Source organism: Budorcas taxicolor, chromosome 7, assembly GCF_023091745.1.
Source record: "Budorcas taxicolor isolate Tak-1 chromosome 7, Takin1.1, whole genome shotgun sequence".
Classification (NCBI taxonomy): Eukaryota; Metazoa; Chordata; class Mammalia; order Artiodactyla; family Bovidae; genus Budorcas; species Budorcas taxicolor.
The window spans coordinates 17,174,733-17,193,110 of NC_068916.1; the positions used below are offsets into that span (position 1 = coordinate 17,174,733).

At 52.5% G+C, this 18,378-nt stretch overlaps 1 protein-coding gene across 1 annotated transcript in view; it reads right to left on the bottom strand.

Annotated features, from left to right (window-relative positions):
• MYO1F (myosin IF) overlaps positions 1–18,378 on the bottom strand; it is a 36,739-nt gene that overhangs the window by 14,173 nt on the left and 4,188 nt on the right. Inside the window, exons 2-16 of the mRNA XM_052642906.1 lie at positions 12,723–12,860; positions 12,169–12,258; positions 11,989–12,083; positions 11,532–11,619; positions 11,321–11,410; positions 9,228–9,359; positions 8,931–9,065; positions 8,523–8,655; positions 8,098–8,294; positions 6,326–6,406; positions 6,160–6,246; positions 5,092–5,178; positions 4,446–4,613; positions 2,743–2,828; positions 101–182 (exon numbers count right to left, since the gene is read on the bottom strand). Of these exons, the coding sequence (XP_052498866.1) occupies positions 101–182; positions 2,743–2,828; positions 4,446–4,613; positions 5,092–5,178; positions 6,160–6,246; positions 6,326–6,406; positions 8,098–8,294; positions 8,523–8,655; positions 8,931–9,065; positions 9,228–9,359; positions 11,321–11,410; positions 11,532–11,619; positions 11,989–12,083; positions 12,169–12,258; positions 12,723–12,860 (1,689 nt within the window). The remainder of the gene's footprint in view (positions 1–100; positions 183–2,742; positions 2,829–4,445; positions 4,614–5,091; positions 5,179–6,159; positions 6,247–6,325; positions 6,407–8,097; positions 8,295–8,522; positions 8,656–8,930; positions 9,066–9,227; positions 9,360–11,320; positions 11,411–11,531; positions 11,620–11,988; positions 12,084–12,168; positions 12,259–12,722; positions 12,861–18,378) is intronic.

Genomic DNA, 18,378 nt, shown 5'->3' on the forward strand with positions numbered 1-18,378 from the left:
TTGTTGACTAGAAGATGCCAGAGGGAGGGGCAGAGGCTTTGTGATGGGGAGAGATGGACATAGGAACGACAGAACTGGAACTTTCCCTCCCCGTGCCCACCTTGATCTTGGAACCGGCAGTGCTGGGGCGGCCCTTCTTTTCCACATCCAGCTTCTCGGGAAAAAGCATCCGGAGGAAGGCCCTGGGAGGGGGAAGAGAAGGAGTTTGGAGGTGCAGGTGAACCTTGGGTGCCCTCCTGGAGGTGGGGCTGTTGAGGTGTCTGGGGCCCAGAGATCATGCTGTACCCGTGTGGTTCTCCCTGAAGGTTGGTGGGTGTGATGATGAGAACCAGAGGGTGGGTTTCATCCTCTTGGTTCCTTGATTTATTTGTACTGTTACTTTTTCCTCCGTGACTGTGCATGACTTGGGTAGCAAGTAAAAGGAAACAGTTCGACTAACTGATGTGGCATCTCTGGCATCACAGGTAGGTCCCCTTGGAGGAACCGTCTTACAGGCAGAGGCTTGCACACGCGTGCAGGGAAATACAGACAAGGACCTTGCTGCTGCAGCCCCGTGGGTGATAGCCACAGATGGGCACAACCTCAGTGTCCATCAACACGGGATTGGTTAAGTTCACTTTGGTGAACCTGAGCAGGACTCTTGGGGGGAACTTCCCAAAGACAGTCAATTTCTCCTCCTTCCCATGTCCCCCGCCTATTTTCTGTTGGAAAGCTTTAGCCTCCTAGGCCTTCTCTGAAATCCGAAGGCAAATTTAAGCAGAAAGGTGAGAAAATACAGAAGCAAAGGAACGCAGTCAAGCAGGACAAAATAATGATAGTTTAGCTGTAAAAAAAAGTTAAAGACTTTCAATTCTTCCTCAGTGGGTGTAGAGGGCTTCCTTGGTGGCTCATTGGTAAAGAATCCTCCTGCCAAAGCAGGAGATGAGGGTTCAAGGGTTCAATCTCTGGAATGGGAAGATTCCCTGGAGAGAAAAAAATGACAACCCACTCCAATATTCTTGCCTGGGAAATCCTATGGACAGAGGAGGCTCAGGGGTTACAGTTCCATGGGGCCGCAAAAAGTTGGACACAACTTGGCGACTAACAACAAAGGGCTATAGAGAATATCCTGAGCCATATCCTTAAGCTGTTTTGCAGATACTAAAACCCCTGACAGGTAGGAGTTAAATAAATTCTGACCACCAGCGTGTAGACCCCAGACGAGCTGGAACCAGGCTGATGATTAAGATTCCTAAAACATCACCCTGTTACCTCACCATCAACTGATCAGAAAATTGTGAAAGGATCACACCCTGTGACTCTTTCTCTCACACTATCTGTAAAGATCCTTCCCTGAAAGCCCTCGGGGAGTTTGGGGTCTTTTGAGTAGAGCTACCTGTTCTTGCTTGGACCTGCAATTAATGCTGTACTTTCCATCACCGCCTGGTAGCGTTGGGAGGTTGACTTGGCAGTGAGTCAGGTGGGCAGGCCTGAGTTTGGTTTGGCAACATTGTTATGCTCATTGTTACATTCCTCTTTGATGAGATCTTCTCCGATCGCTATAATCTAGAATGAGTGGACTGCTTAGTAGATGCAGACTATGTCTTTGCACACATGCGTGCTCAGTCATGTCCAACTCTTTGCGACCCTATGGACCAGGCTCCTCTGTCCATGGGATTCTCCAGGCAAGAATACTGGAGTGGGTTGCCATTTCCTCCTTTAGGGGATCTTCTCCTCCCCCCCTCCCCCCTGCCCTGACCCAGGGATCGAACCCCTGCATCTCCTGCATTGCAGGCGGGTTCCTTTACTGCTGGAGCCACTAGGGAAGCCCACACAAGTGATAGGAATGGGGATTTGACTGCAGTTTTTCATGAGGGATCTTTGTGGGTAATGCACATGTTTCAAATTGGATTGTGGTGACGGCTGTACAATTCTGTACATTTATTAAAAATCATTTATAAAAATGGATGCATTTAATGGTATGCAATTTATATCTGAATCGGGCCATTTAAAAATAAGTATATGTGTAGATTCAGTTTTATTGCATGTGGAATAATATTGGACAGTGTTGCTCTAAATCAGTGGTTCCTAAACTCGAATGTACACATGGCTCCTGGGATCTTGTTAAAATGCAGACTCTGAGTCATTCAGTTGTACTGTGGAGCCTGAGATTCTCTTTGTATCAGAAGATGCTCATGTTACCATTCTAGAAACCACAATATCAGCACTTCACGAACCACTGTCTTAGAACATTCACCCTGTGCTATATTCCATTTGCTTTCAAATTGTGGTGCTGGAGAAGTCTTCTGAGAGTTCCTTGGACTGCAAGGAGATAAACCAGTCAATCCTAAAGAAAATCAACCCTAAGCATTCACTAGAAGGACTGATCCTGAAGCTGAAGCTGTAATACTTTGGCCACTTGATGCAAAGAGCTGACTCACTGGAAGATACCCTGATGCTGGGAAAGATTGAGGGCAGGAGAAGGGGGTGGCAGAGGATGAGATGGGTGGATAGCACCGACTCAATGGACGTGGATTTGAACAAACTCCAGAAGACAGTGAATGACAGCCTGGCATGCTGCAGTTCATGGGGTCATGAAGAATCGGAAGTGACTGAGCCACTGAACAATAAAATTCACAAGAAACAGGTGCCCCCACAAACTCTATGAAGTGATGGGAGCTCTGGGGAAGGTGAGGTGGTCCCTGGGCCTCCCCCATCCCCACGGGGAGTTGCCCAGAGACCTCCACGCCTGAGACCACTCACTGCTCACTGGTCTGCATCAACTCTATGAGGTCAGAGAAGAGGACATCACGGTTCCTCTCGCAGAAGCCGCTGACGTCATAGGAGACCTGGAGGAAGGTGGCATGGGGGGTAGTGAGAATCTGAAGTGACAGATGGGGGGTCCCGTGGGGGCCCGCTCTGGGGTGAGATGACTGGGCAATATCTATGGTTCATATTAGGCAGTCGGGAGCAGCATGGACCTGATTGGGGGGGGGGGAGCCTGGGGGTCTCATGCTCAAGGTGAGATTGGAGGGTTAGGACTGCAGTCTGGGTCAGAGGGGAGAGAAGATGGAGGGTTACAGTCCAGACCCGGGGAGGGAGCTGCAGGCTGGATCAGAGGAAGGAGGAGGTGACAGTTATAGCCCAGCTTGGGGAGTGAGGGGCTGTAATCTGGGTAGGGGGGAGCAGTCCCTGGGTGTCTGCTAATTAATTTGGAATCAAAAGGTCACATTGAGCCTCTGTGTTCTGGTTGATTGGGGGCCTGGGGGATTGTGTCAGGAGGGTTATAGCACTGGCTGGAGTTTGGTGGGTGGGTGGGTGGGAGGGGGGTTCAGCCTGGCTTGTAGACTGGGTCTGCCATCCAAGGTGCAGGCTCCCTGTAGTTCTGGTCAGGCTACTCTCAGCATGAGGAGCACGGAACCCCAGCCCACTTTAGGAATGGTGGGCTGCAGCACAGTCAGGGAAACACTGGGGCTGGTTACTGCCCATGATAAGGTTAAGGAGAGAGTGTGCAGTCTTGTAAACTGGGGAGGGGGACCTTGGCCAGGGTAGGAGGACAGTGGGTTTCTGAAACTTTGGGTGGGGGTCTGTCTGTAGGGGGTCTGTCTGAGGTGGTAGGTTGCAGCATGATCCAGGTGTCTCCAAGTTGGGATCAGAAGAAGGGCGGCCATGTTCTGGGTCAGGGGGACACTGGGGCTTATAATTCAGGTTAGGGCTTAGGGGGCTCTGCTGCCTAATTTGGGGTTGATGGGAGGGAGTTTGTGTCCTGTAAGGTGTGTGTGGGGTGCTTAGTCATTTTGGACTGTAGCCCACTAGGCTCCTCTGTCCGTGGGAATCTCCAGGCAATACTAGAGTGGGTTGCCATCCCCTTCTCCAGGGTATCTTCTCGACCCGGGGATGAAACCCACATCTCTCCCAATGATAGGCAGATTCTTTATCACTGAGCCATCCAAGAAGTGTATAAGGGGCAGGTGTCGCTGTCCTGTTAGTTGGGAGCGCTGTGGCCTTGATGGGGGAGTGGACAGTGGGTTTACCAGTCCTGCTGAAAGGCCATGATAGTGGGGGCGCTAGGCCAATTCCTGGGGGTCAGTGGGAGGGGGGGATCGGTAGGGGGAAGGCTCGAGAAGGGGATCAGTGTTCTTTAGCACTGGCTGGTGTCTGGGTAGATTCCTTCTGTTGGAAGATTGGGAGGCTGCAGCGGGAAGAAGCCTCTGGAGGTGTGTGTGGGGGTGTCTCAGGGGCGATGCCTGACGGGCGGGGTCCGAGGGACAGGGTCTGAGGAGTGGGGGCGGAGCCCGAGGGAGTGGGATCTGATGGGCGGGGTTGGGTCTTAGGGGGCGGAGACCGAGGGGAGGAGTCTGAGGGTCGGGGCTAGGTCTGAGGGGGCGTGTCCAAGGGGCGAGGTCTGATGGGTGGGGTCGGGTCTGAGGAGCCGGGGGCTCCGTGGGACGCGGGGCGGGGCGCACCTTGCCCGCGTAGTGGTGGATGACGAAGCCCGCGCTCCAGCTGTTGAAGTGCTCATGGTTGCCCACGGCTGCCTGCAACTTCTGCAGCAGCGTCTGGTCGGCGCCGCCGCCCGTGGCGTGCATGGTGGCGCATACGTCGTCCAGGACGCTCATGATGCCTGGGGGGTTCTGTGGGGTGAGGAGGTGGGGAAGGGCTCAGCACGGACTGGCCCCAAACACTTGCCGCCCCTAGGAGGGAGCGGAAGTGATGGGAAGCTCCGATGTGTGGGGATGCTGTGGAAGCTCTCTGGTAGAGGATGGGGTGGGGAACCCCATAAGGGATCCGTGCCTCTATCCTTTCCCCAGATGGAGATGAAAGGGGACCTGTCAACTTTGACCCCTCTCTCCCCGGCAGCCTGCCTTGGGGGCGATGTTTGTGGAGTGAATAAGTGACAGGTGAGCAGAGTGAATGGACGTGGTGGCTGATGGGTATGTCCGTGGGCCTCTATCTGCCTAAGGAGGAACGTGGGTTAGAAGGGTCTATAGGGGCCCAGAACCTCCAGGGTTCTTCCAGCTCTTCCAAGCCCAGCTCAGGGGCACAGTGATTTCCCAAGCCCAGTTCTGACTGGGGCCCAGCGGGAACCCCCAAATCTGGCTCAGCCCTCACCAGCTTGTTTTCGATGAGGTCACAGACGATTTTGTTGTTGAAGTACTGGATGGGGGTCCAGCGGATACCCTCCTGTACGTACTCCTCCTGGGGGTGGCAAAGAGGGCAGGGATGGGACCGGGCATCTGGGCAAAGATGTGAGTGTTTCTAGAATGTTAGCTTCACAAGCATGGGTGGAGGAAGTGTGACAGATGTCCCTCCCATAACTTGTCCTTCCAGTCTCATCACTTAGGACGGTCTCCGATAACAAATCTCATTTCCTGGAGGTCAGACCTTCCCCCTGGGGTCCCGGAATTGAGCCCCAGTTGCCTGAAGTGTGATCTTTTCATGAATACATCCCATTTGGCTCTTAAAAAAAGAATCCCTTTCAGAGCCTGAAAGCCAGCCAGTGGTTAAGACTCTGCTCTTCCACTGCAGGGCATATGGGTTCAATCCCCAGTGGGAGTCTAAGATCTCAGATGCAGTGTCGGGTAGCCAAAAATAAATAAATAATTTAAAAAATCCCTTTGTCGCTTCTTCAATCATCTCCTGGTATTTGCCCTGAATCCTAGTCTCAAGCTCTGCCTCTGCAGGATGGGTAGAATGAAAATGGCAGGATTTTGTCCATCCCATTCATGGGGGTCTTCTCAGCACTGCAAACAGTGCCTGCTACACAGCAGGTGCTGCTCAGTCTTGTCCGACTCTTTGCAACCCCATGGACTGTAGCCCGCCAGGCTTCTCTGTCCATGGGATTCTCCAGGCAAGAATCCTGGAGTGGGTAGTCATGCTCTCCTCCAGGGGATCTTCCTGACCCTGGCATCGAACCCATGTCTCCTGTATTGGCAGGCAGATTCTTTACCGTCTGAGCCACCAGGAAGCCCATTGAAGGTTTGAACAAAGAGGCAATGCTCCAGCCCTCATCAGAGCTTTAGAGGTAGAAAACCTCCTGTGAAGAAGGAGCTTGGACATGTCAGTAGAAGGAAGTGCCCATGTGGGGCTGGGGTGTCCCTGGTTGCTTGGCAACCTTCATGGTCCCACACCTCCTCCCCAGTGACCCCTGGCCCTGGCTAGTTGTCTTCCCCTGCCCACCTGTTCAGCCTTCAGAGTGAGTTCAATAAAGATCTGCTGCAGTTTCTCGTTTACAAAGTTGATGCAGAACTGCTCAAAGCCGTTTTTCTGCCAAGGGAGGAAAAGCGTGCCTCACTCAGTGGGCTGATGCTGGAGGCCCCCCTCCCACTGGGCCAAAGGGTCATACCTGGAATATCTCAAAGCCGTAGATGTCAAGCACACCGATACTGTACTCCTCCTGGGGCTTCTGCATGGCACGGTTGATGGCCTGTGATGCACAGGGACACTAGGTGAGTGGCTACACAGGCCTGCCACTCTCTTGAAATGCTCTTGTCCCCTCCCGCCAGTGTGTCTCCAGCCTTCCCCATCGCTGTGCCTACCCTCACCCCTGTTCATCATTCCTACAAGAAACCAGGTGTTAGGACATTAGGGTTCCTGCCTTGGGAGCTGGCTCTGCCCCTTAACCACTTTGCACCTCTATTTGCTCATCTTTAAAATGGGTTCACAGTAGCATCTCTCTTAGAGGGCTTTTCTTAAGAATTAAATAAATCAGTGCATGAAGAACAGAACCATAGCTGGCATGCATTAATTGATATGGAGTGTTGGCTACTACAGTCACAATCCTTTTTTCTTTTTTTGACAGGAAAGTGGGATTTATTGATGTGCATGAGTAAAGAGCAGACTTCCCAGGTGGCGCTAGAATCTGCCTATCAGTGCAAGAGACAGGTTTGATCCCTGTGTTGGGAAGACCTCCTGGAGGAGGAACTGGCAACTCACTCCAGTATTCTTGCCTGGAGAATCCCGTGAACAGAGGAGCCTGGTGGGCTACAGTCCATAGCGTTGCAAAGAGTCAGGCATGACTGAGGCGACTTGGCACGCCCGAGACAGGAGGGGACAGTGCCCAGGCTCTCATGAGCACAGGGCCCACCATTTGTCCAGGGGGCAGTGATTAGGGCTGTATTTGATCCCGCAGCCATCTGGAATGAGCCACTTTTCTGCCACCATGTTTCCAAATTCATCCGCATTAAACTTAGTAAATCCTCACTTCTAGGAGATATGGATCTTCTGGCAGCCAGGGAACTTGAACTTGGCCCTGCGGAGGGCCTCAAACATATGCTCCTTATTCTGCAGCTTGGTGTGGATGGACATCATGACTTGGCCAGGGCAGACCCTGGCCACCGGGCCCTGGGGCTGTCCAAAGGCACCTCACACACCTGTCTAGAGCCTAGACTGGGGGGCAGCATGTCCATCATGAATGTCCCCTGGAAAGGACTGTCTCCAAGATCCCTTAGGCAACAGGCCACCTACTCTGCCAAGGAGGCTGCTGTTTGCAATTATTGCACGTTTAGTCACCGTTCTTGACCTTGACACATCCTGTTCTCATCTACCATCACCTGGTCCATCACTTTGTCCTTCTGACAGCCGTGCTCATGGCTCTCTCTAAGGCACCCACCCCTCTCCATTCCAGCAGCCCCCATCTTGATCCAGGCCTGGAAATTTCCAGTAGCCCCCTCCTGCTTGGGCTCCATGCAACAGCCAAAGTGAAAGTGAAAGTATTAGTTGCTCAGTTGTGTCCAGCTCTTTGTGGACCCCATAGACTGTAGCCCATCAGGCTCCTCTGTCCATGGGATTCTCTAGGCGAGAATACTGGAGTGCATTGCCATTCCCTTCTCCAGGGGATCTTTCCTACCCAGGGATTGAACCCAAATCTCATTCCTTTGCAGGCAGATTCTTTACTGTCTGAGCCACTAGGGAAGCATACAGATCAGTTTTTAAGGAAGACCTTAAATCTCCCATCACATCATCTCCTGCCCTGTGTGGTACCTCCCAAAGCTGGGCATTAGCAAGGTCATGACACTCAAGATGCTCCCCCTCCCTCTCTTGGCTGGTCCAAGCCCTGGGCCTGGTGCTGCCCCAGAGCCCCTCTCCCCCTGCCCCTGTCCTCAGAGCCCCACTTGCCTCCACGAGGAAGTCAAAGAGACGGGAGTAGAGCCCCTTGGCCAGAGCATCGCGCGTGTAGGCTGCCTGCTCCACGTTCAGGGTCACGTCGATGGACTCACTGCGCCCGCCCCAGCGGCTGTCCATCTTGCGGCTGGTCAGTTTCTCCTGCAGCCGCCCGCTGTCAATGCCCAGGAGGTAGGCGGGGAAGGCCAGGACTGCCAGGTGGTGGGGTGGGGAGAAAGGGAGCAGCCGGTCGGGTTCTTGGGCCTTACACGGAGGCTCCCATCTCTCCCCATTTTTGCCCGGTGACATCGATTTTGTCCGCTTAGGTCCTCAGCTTCTGGGGGCCACAACTGGGAGGAAGCAGTTCACACACACACACACACACACACACACACACACACACATGCCTCCACCACACCCTCCGCAGCACCCACACTCACGGTCTGCGCTCTCCACCCGGGCATAATTCCCATCTTCGCAGAAGCTGATGTTTCCCAAATGCAAGATGCCCGCCACAAGCTGCAGGACCAGCTCTTGGACGTTGGCCGGGATCCCGATGACTTGCATGGCACTCTGTAGGCACATGGGGCACAGAGCCTGTGGTGCAAAGCCCGACCTCCAGCCGACCCGCGGGTTAGGCTTCAGTGACCACAACACAAATATGCAGGGCCGGGAGGGTGGCGGGGTGGGGGCGGGGGGACAGTCAGGACACCTGGACCCCTCTCCTGGCTTTTTTTTTTTTTTTTTGCTGTGTGACCTTGGGCAAGTCCCTGTCCCTCTCCGGGCCTTGGTTTCCCAATTTGTAACACAAGTAGGTTTCCTGGGGCTGAAGTGGCAACGGTGCTCACCAGAGTCTCACTGAAGTCGCTCCGGTCATCGGTGCCGTCCACCTTGTAGGTGTCTGACTGGTTGAGGTAGTAGTAGTAGTCAGGAGTCATGAGCCCTAGGTTCTGCCGCTGCTCCTGAGAGGCCCCTTCCAGCAGCTGGAGGGCGGGTGAAGCTCATTCACATGGTGGTGGACGGGCGCAGCCCTCCTAATCCCCGGGTCCTTGCCGTCACGGGTTCCCAAACACCGACCCTCCCGTGGTATCCCCCCTGGACTCCGGTGAGGCTCCCTCCCAGCCCCATGGCCACCTTCCTTGCACCTGATAGTAGATGTGGAAATTCCTCTCGTTTTCATTCTGCATGACCACGCGGGATTTCTCCAGCAGGAAGTTGGAGATCTTGCCCCCATCCGGCTCCCCACCTCGGCTGAACTGGATCTCAAAGTACTTGCCCTGAACCCAAGAAAGCCACATCAGTCCCCGCCCAGGGTCCCAGGGCTGAAGGTGAGGAAGGACGGGGCATGGGTCTTATGAGCCTTCTTCCCCAAGTGACCTCAAGTAGCTCTTCTCTCCCCAACTTCCACTTACTGTTCTTCTCACCAGCTCCTTCCCTCCAGTCTTTGCCTAAAATGGGTCCTGGGCCAGGAATACCTTTTCCTCCCTCCCTGATGATTCAAGCCCTAACCTGGGGCCTCTAGCCCTGTTGCCATTCCCTTCTCCAGGGAATCTTCCCAACCCAAAAATCGAACCCGAGTCTCCTGCATTGCAGATGGATTCTTTACCGTCTGAGCCAAAACTGTATAAAATAAGGGGCTTCCCAGGTAGCACCAGTGGTAAAGAATCTGCCTGCCAATGCAGGAGATATAGGTACCTCGGGTTCGACCCCTGGTCCGATCCAGGGGATTGGAAAGATCCCCTGGAGAAGGAAGCGGCAACCCACTCCAGTATTCTTGCCTGGGAAATCCCACGGACAGAGGAGCCTGGCAAGCTACAGTCCATGGGGTTGCAAAAGAGTTGGACACCACTGAGCACAACAGCAGCAATAGAATAAAATAAAATAAAATAAAATTACATGTTCTTGTGGTTCATCCATGTTTTGCTGTATATTAGTAGTCTGAAAACACAGACTGTGTGTTTCTATTTATATGAAATTCTAAAACTGCTGAAACTAATCTATGGTGCAAAAAAAAAAATTAGAGTGACTTCTTGGGTTAGGTAGAAGTAGAGGTTGATTAGAAAGAGACAAGAGGAGACTTTCTGCAGAGATGGTGATATTCTGTATACGGATAGGAGTGTTGGTTGCATAGGTGTACGCACTCGTCTAAATTAATGAATAGTCCCCTTTAGATTTGCATATTTTGCTGTATGCAAATTTAACTTTAAAAGAAATGAAAGAGAGCTGCAAATTTACATTGGACTGATTAATCGTCTGCATGCTTAAGTGTCTGAAGGAAAGGTATGATGTTATAGTTTACAGTGCATAAAAAAAGTGGATCGATGTACATATGATTAAGCAAGAATAGTAAAATATTAATGGTAGAATCTAGGAGATGAGCATACAGGTGTTTACTGTAGTGTTTAGCTTTTCCATGTATATGAAAATTTTTAAAATAAAATGTTGGAGAAAATACTTCAAATATAATTATATGAAAATATACTAGAAAATAAAATATAATTAATATTATAGATAATATACAGGGGAAAAATCTCATTAGTGTCAGAATTCATTAAGCCATTTCCATGTTCAAGCATTTACTGAAATTATTGAAGTCTATGAAAGTGAAAGTGTTAGTCACTCAGTCACGTCCAACTCTTTGCGACCCCACAGACTGTAGCCCACTAGGCTCCTCTGTCCATGGGATTCTCTAGGCAAGAATACTGGAGTGGGTTGCCATTCCCTCCTCCAGGGAATCTTTCCGATTCAGGGATCAAACTTGGATTTCCTGAAGTGCAGGGAGTTTCTTTACCATCTGAGCCACCACACAATCCCATTCCAACAGAGGAGACCCACAAGGTTACATTGGGTTTTTTTTTTTGTCCAAGCCACACATCCAAACAGTGACAGAAAATGATGACAAACCCAAATCCATTTACCTATTCTGTCTTTCATTAGGCTCAGCATAGCCCCTGACACAAAGAAGGACTCCAAGAAGCATTTGATGAAAGAAAGAATGAATGAGGGGATAAATGGGACCTGAAATGAAAATAGGAACAGACATAGCCTAGTTGCAGCCAGGGAAGGAGTATTCAAGAACGGTACATGAACATGTCTTCGTCTCCACAGAGCTGCTGATGGGGGACTTTTTTTCCAGAGGGATCATGAACAGGAAGCCAGTCTCCTATTGAGGAGCAGGTATTTCCTGTACTCTTGAGCATATATGTAAAGGAAAGAGGCAGAGGCCACAGAGACTCACAAAGCGACTGGAATTATTGTTGCGCACTGTCTTGGCATTGCCAAAGGCTTCCAGCAGTGGGTTTGATTGAAGGATGATATCTTTCACGTGCTGGGGAAAGACGCAGGTGGGGGCGGGAAGAGGTCAGACTGTGGTGGGGTGTGGGAGTTTGGAGGCGAGCGGATGAAATTCCATGTGGGGACACCCAGCCCCTCTTCCTGTTTTGCCTTACCTGGACCTTCTCGCCTCCGCCCGACACCTTGGAGATGTAGCCCATGATATATTTGGCCGCCACTGTCTTCCCAGCTCCACTCTCTCCACTGAGGATGCGTGAGGAAAAGGATGATGAGTGACCAGGGGTGGAGGAAGTGCCCTTTCCAGCTGGGGCTCTGATCGTTCATTCATTGACGCCTATTGGGTGCCAAGCAATAGCCCAGGCTGTTGGGGATACCATGGTGAGCAAGATGGATCTAAATCTCCTGACACTTAGATGGAACAGGTGGGCAATAACAGGATGAATGCACAAAATACCTCATGGATCAGAGGGTGAGAGGCTAAGTAGAGTGGGGCTGGGGGTGGAGAGGGACAGCGAGGCTCTGTCTGGATCAGGAATTCCAGTTAAAGCTCCCTGGGGTGGTGATGCTGTTTGAGGGGCCCTGGGGAGGAGGGTCTGGGCTCCCACTCTGTACCTGATAATGACACACTGGTTCTCACAATCTATAAGCATGTTCCGGTACATATTGTCGGTGAGGGCATAGATGTGCGGGGGATTCTCATACTGGGCCTGGTGGGAGAGAGCAGGGCTCAGCCTCGGTCTCAGGTCAGGGGGAGGCCTTGGGGGTGTGGCTCCCACCCGGCCCCCGCCTCACCGCGCCCTGGTAGAGGTCGATCTCGCGGTCTGTGAAGTAGGGCATCTGCTTGAAGGGGTTTACGGAGATGAGCACCGAGCCAATGTAGGTCTAGGGTGGAGACGGTTAAGGGCCATGCAGCGTCCTGGCAAGCTGTGTCCCTCAAGGGGCCCTGTCCCCTCCTCCTGCTCCCTTGGGGCCTCCAAGAGCCCTGTGGCTTGGAGGAAGAGATGGAGATACTCCAGGCGTCTTAGGAAAAAACTGAGCTGGATCCAGATTGAGGGGAACAGAGGGTGCTGTGCCTGAGTTACCCCCGAGCAGAGGGAGCCGTGAGAGCCACAGCCACCCCCAACTGGAGCCCCGCTGTTACTCCGCGGTCCCCTTGCGCTAACGCCCTGTGCTCTTGCTGCCCATCCCCACTCTGTTCCTGTGCTCAGGCATGTGTGTCCCTTCCGTGCTACAGCCTCTTTCATCCTCCCCTGCCCTCATCCACCCACCATCCCTCCATCCGCTGGTCAGTCATCCTCCTGTCCCTGAGTCCTGCATCTGCCCACCCCGCCCACGGCCCAGGGTACGAAGATGTAGTCATCCATGAAGCGCTTGCGGAGGTTGCTCACGATGGCATCCTCAGTGATCTGGGGTAGAAGCACCATGTCGTCTACGCCGCTCTGCTTCACATTGTGGCTCTGCCAGTGGAAGCGCTCCTTGCTGCCCTGGGGGTGGGGGCGGTGGGGTGACGGTGAGACCCTGCAGGGGGCGTGGTGGGGGCTGGTGCCTGAGCACTCCTCCCCTTCCCACCTGGCTCACCTACATCATCAGCTGCTGATGCTGTCCCCTTGCCCACCTGCCACCTCCCTCCCTCCTTCCCTATCTCAGGGACGACAGAAGAGGGAGACAAGGTCTACTCCCAAAAGAGGAGGACAGACAGAATGACAGCTTGGATGTGTCCCTCAGCCCTCTCTCTTTTGGTACCAGCATCCCTCCACTTTGTATCCCGTTGCCATGGAGCAGAGGGTGATGCCTGGTCCAGTGGGGCAGAGTGTGCTTGGGGATCTCGCAACTGTGGGAGGGGAGGAGGGGATCAGGGAAGGCTTGATGGGGGAGCTCACCCACCCTCTCTCTCACATCCCCAGCCCATCTCTCCCTCCGTTGGCCTAGGCTGAGTTCCTGACTTCTCCCTGGCATTTGACCCAAGACGCTTGCTCCTTGGAAGAAAAGCTATGATGAACAGTGTATTAAAAAGCAGAGACATCACTTTGCTGCCAAAGTTCCATATAGCCAAAGCTATGGTTTTTCCAATAGTCATGTATGGATGTGAGAGCTGGACCATAAAGAAGGGTGAGTCCTGAAGAATTGATGCTTTTGAACTGTGGTGCTGGAGAAGACGCTTGAGAATCCTTTGGACAGCAAGGAGATCAAACTAGTCAATCCTAAAAGATATCAACCCTGAATATTCATTGGAAGGACTGATGCTGAAGCTGAAGCTTCAACACTTCGGCCACTTGACGTGAAGAGCTGACTCATTGGAAAAGACTCTGATCTGAGAAAGATTGAAAGCAAAAGGAGAAGGGGGCAGCAGAGGATGAGATGGTTGGATGGCATCATCAACTCAATGGATATGAGTTTGAACAAACTCTGGGGATAGTGAAGGACAGGAAAGCCTGGCGAGCAGCAGTCCATGGGGTCGCAAAGAAATCGGCCACGACTGAGCGACTGAACAGCAACGTTTTCACCTCCAGATGACCTTCTTCCCCCCACTTGCTTCCTCCTAGCTTGGGGTCCTCCTGGCCCATCCCCCTGAGACTCTCTCAGTCACCACGTGTCTGTGATCTCTGCCTCAGTGCCCTGCTACGACCTTGGTCCTCAGCTCCCCCAGCCTTCCCACCACCTCTGCCGTGGTCTCCATCCTTAGAGAGCCAGTTCTGGCACATTCCAAGCTCCCACTTTCCCTTTTGATTCTCTCCCTCAGCTTTTCATCAGCTGACACCTTCCGTAGGCCCCAAGGAGGAGACTCAGACACAGGTTCCCCATTTAAACTCCTCCTCCAGGAAGCCTGCCAGGAATGCTCTCTCAGCCCAGCTGAGCTCATCCAGCACCTTAAACACTTCAGCACACTGGCTCTCACAGGCCCTCTCTGCCTCCGTTCAATATACCCTGTCATGGAGGGACTGGCGCACAGAGTGGTGGCGACCTGGAGCTCTCGTGGCTGGTAACTCACGCTCAGACAAGGTATCCCTCCTGCAGGAATCCCCGCACACGCCCCAGACCTGGAGCTCCTGGAGGACAGGGATCTGGACTGAGTCCTTTCTCAGCCCCTGCAGGGAGCGCCTGGCAAGGGACAACGGCAAAGAAAGAAACCCAGCTTCAGAGGAAGCCCCCAAGAGCAAAAATGCATATGTGATAAGACGCTTCAGTCATGTCCGACTCTTTGCAACTCTATGGACTGTAGCTCACCAGGTGCTCTGTCCATGGGACTCTCCAGACAAGAATATTGAAGCGGGTTCCCATGCCCTCCTCCAGGGGATCTTACTGACCCAGGGATCGAACCCACAGTCCTTACGTCCCTTGTATTGACAGGCAGGTTCTTTACCACTAGCACCACTTGGGAAGCTCAAGAGCAAAGATACTGGGAACCAAAGTCAGGTCTTCAAAGATGACCAGGACTTGCCAGGGGAATGGAGATGGTGTGCTGGGCCCATCTGGGAAGGGATTGAGGCAGAGATCAAGCGGGAGGGTCAGCATGGGCAACTCCAGGGCAGAGATAGATGAGAAGCCAGTCTCTCCCCAGTGCCCGGAGCACTGGGGAGCCATAGAAGTTTCCTGAGCAGGGGAGGTGCTAGCTCAGATTCTGGTCATGCTGACAGTCCCTGAGGTTGAGGGGCGGGAGGGATTCATGGAAGAATATCCAGAGACATGAAATGAGCCTAGTTTTGGGTGTGGGTTAGATCTGGGTTCTGATCCTGGCTGTGTGACTTAACATTGCTCTTAGCCTCAGTGACTTCATCTGCAAAATGGGAGAAGCAGCCTTATCAGCCAGGGTTGATAAGAGAGATTAACTGCTTCGGGGGAACAAAGTGGGGTAGGGGGAGGGTTCCCGGAAGAGGGACACTTGACAGAATTAACATTCACCAAGCATCTATGACATGCACGATACTGGAGGCAGGTGTTGCCAATTTTTTTAAAAAACTTTTTTTGCATTGGGGTATAGCTGATTAACAAACAATGTTGTGATAGTTTTAGGTGAACAGTGAAGGGACTCAGCCATGCAAAGTGTCACCCATATTATTGGCAGTCGTCATAGCTCAGTGTGGTAAAGTCTGGGAAGGAGATTGGGGCCTGAGAGGGATTTGACCCTTGACTAAGGATGCAGCTAACCTGGTTCCAAGGATGTGGGGTTCAAATCTAGGGTCATCTGACAGCAAAGGCCAGGTTTTTGCATCTACTTTCATGAGCGGCTGGGCTCCAGAGAGCTTTGGGGATGGTATGTGAAAGCTGAGAAGGGTTTTGATCAAGTACAGGGAGAAAAGGTTCATCAGACAGTGAACTGCCAGGGCAAATGCAGAGGTGTGACTGAAGCAGGAAGAGAAAGCAGAGGAGGGATGTTTCGGGGAGGGTAGGGGGAAGGAAGGGGCAGGGCTGGAGCCCCTGAGACTGCTACTAGCCTGATTATTGAGAGTGAGATTTTCTTTCTTTTTTAAAAAAGAACACTATTTATTATTCTTGCTGCTATTTAATTTATTTATTGGCTGTGTCATGCAGATTTGCAACCCTGGTTCCCTGACTAGGGATTTAACCCACGCCCCCTGCACTGAAAGCGCAGTCTTAACCACTGGACCGCCAGGGAAGTCCCAAGTGTGAATTTTTCCGATGGCAATTATGGCCCCATCTCTCTGCCAGTGGCTTCCCATCACTGCCATCCCCATGCAGCCACTCCGCAGAGATTTCTTGAGCACCTAATCTGCACCAGTAACCTAGAGTTCAGGAAGAACTCTTTCAGTTCCTCACTACCTTGCCTCTGAGTCTTTGCAGATGTTGAGCCCTCTGCCCAGAACATCCTTCCTGCCTGGTTAATAATGCCACTTTAGGGACTTTCCTACCAGTCCAGTGGTTAATAACCCACCAACCAATGCGGGGGACATGGATTCAATCCCTCGTCTGGGAAGATCCCACATGCTGCGGAGCAACTCAGCCTATGCGCCACAACTCCTGAGTATGCTTGCTGCAACTGCCGAAGCCTGTGTGCCTAGAGCCTGTGCTTTGCAACAAGAGAAGCCCCCACAATGAGAAGGCCTTCTATCTCAACTAGTGAGCAGCCCCGGCTTGTGGCAACTGGAGAAAGCCCACAAGCAACAACAAACACCCAGCGTAGCCATAAATAGATAAATTAATTAATTTAAGAAAAAGAAAGAAGCATCCAGTGTTTAGAAGCTTACGTTCCTCGTGAGGTTAATGTGTCCTACTTGCGGTGGGGGGGTGGGGCTGTCTCGCTGACTGAGACACACCTGTGTTGAGGTGTGAGCACCTGGCCACTCCAGTGAGAGTCCTTGGGCCAGTGGCCTGAGCACTTCCGTCTTTCCGTGCACATTTTATTCTAAATGACTCTCTCCTGGCCTTGCAGGGGACCGCATTCAATGTTTCTGAAAGATGGAAGTTAGTGTTTTTTTGCTGCATGTGAATTTCATTTCAGTGTTTCAAGGGGGCCTGCTAAGATGTTTGGTACAAGAAGGGGGAGCTGGGTGTGACGGGCTTCCCAGGTGGCTCAGTGGTAAAGAATCTGCCTGCCGGTACAGGAAACGTGGGTTCTCTCCCTGGGTTGGGAAGATCCCCTGGAGAAGGAGATGGCAACTCACTTCAGTATTCTTGCCTGGAAAACCCCGTGAACAGAGGAGCCTGATGGGCTACAGTCCATGGGGTCACAAAGAGATGGACAAAACAGCGACTGAGCAATAACGACAACTGAGTGTGATGCTCTGAGAGCCCTGGGATACAGCAGGAAGGGTAGGTGGGGGAGGACAAGGTTTCGGAAACAGCAGCGTGGAGGGGTTAGCAACCATGCCCACGGCAGAGGCTGAGTTTGGAGGCAGCCAGGACCTGGAGTGGCCGGTTAGGAGAAGCAGGGAGCTGTCAACTGGACCCCCAGCTGCTAAAGAACTTCACGCTCACTGGAGGCTCAGAGGGTCCCCCATGGAGACACCTCAGGGTCAGGAGTCAACTTGGGAGGTCAGGAGGTATAGACAGGGAGAGAGGACTGCTTCTGGACAGTCTGGCCAAGAAGGGGAAGAGGGAAAGAGGCTTTGTGGAGAAGGAGGGGTCAGGGGAGTGTATTTTCTGTTTTTAAAATAAGGAGACCAGCTGGTGTGTTGGTGAGAAGAGCCGATGAAATTTTAAATACAGGGGATGAAGTGGTGTCATTCAGGGGCCTGCTGGGGCTGCCCTTTCCCTGCGTCGGGGTGGGGAGGTTGGGTGGGCGAACTAGAAGTGGATTCTCTCTCTGAAGACCTCAAAGGGTGGGGCGTGGGTAGTAGCTATGGTAACCGGGAACAACAATAGGTAACAAAAGTTCACGCCCCACTGGCACTTATTTTGTGCCAGACTCTGGTCTAAGCTTTTTTCGTGAATTATCTCATCGCATCCTCTGGGCACACATCTGGGTCATTGCTCTGATTAGATCCATTTTGCAAAAGAGAAAACTATGGCCCAAAGAGAGAGGTTAGGTGTCTCCCTAAGATCACACAGCAGAAAGGGAAGCCAAGTCTGCGTCGGGAATGGCCAGGGTTGGTGCTATAGGTCAGATGAGGATGGGGAGGAGACACACATGGTCCTGTCCAGGGTTTCCTCTTTGGGGTCATCCTGATCTCCATGCTCTTGGGACCCCCTCGGGCTCAGCTGAGACTCCAGGCCACTTCCTTTCTCTGAGGTCAGAGGCCCGGAGGCCGGCTGTGTCTGGCTGGCTCTCCTGGCCTCAAGAACTTGGTTCCTCTTCCTGTCCCTCCCTTCTTTCCCCACCGAGTGGAATGGGCCTTTGCCTCTAGCAGCCTCTCCTTCTGTGTCCAGCCCCAGGAAGCCTGGACTCCAGGATCCAGCTGAGTTCTACACGATCACACAAAAAACCCATGAGTTGTTTGTGGCGGAGAGAGAGGTTTTGCTCAAGCGGGTATAGTGTGAGGGAGGAGAGTCAAGAATTTTGGCAAGGGATGAACTGGGTGTGAGGCCTGGCTTGACACTTGGCTA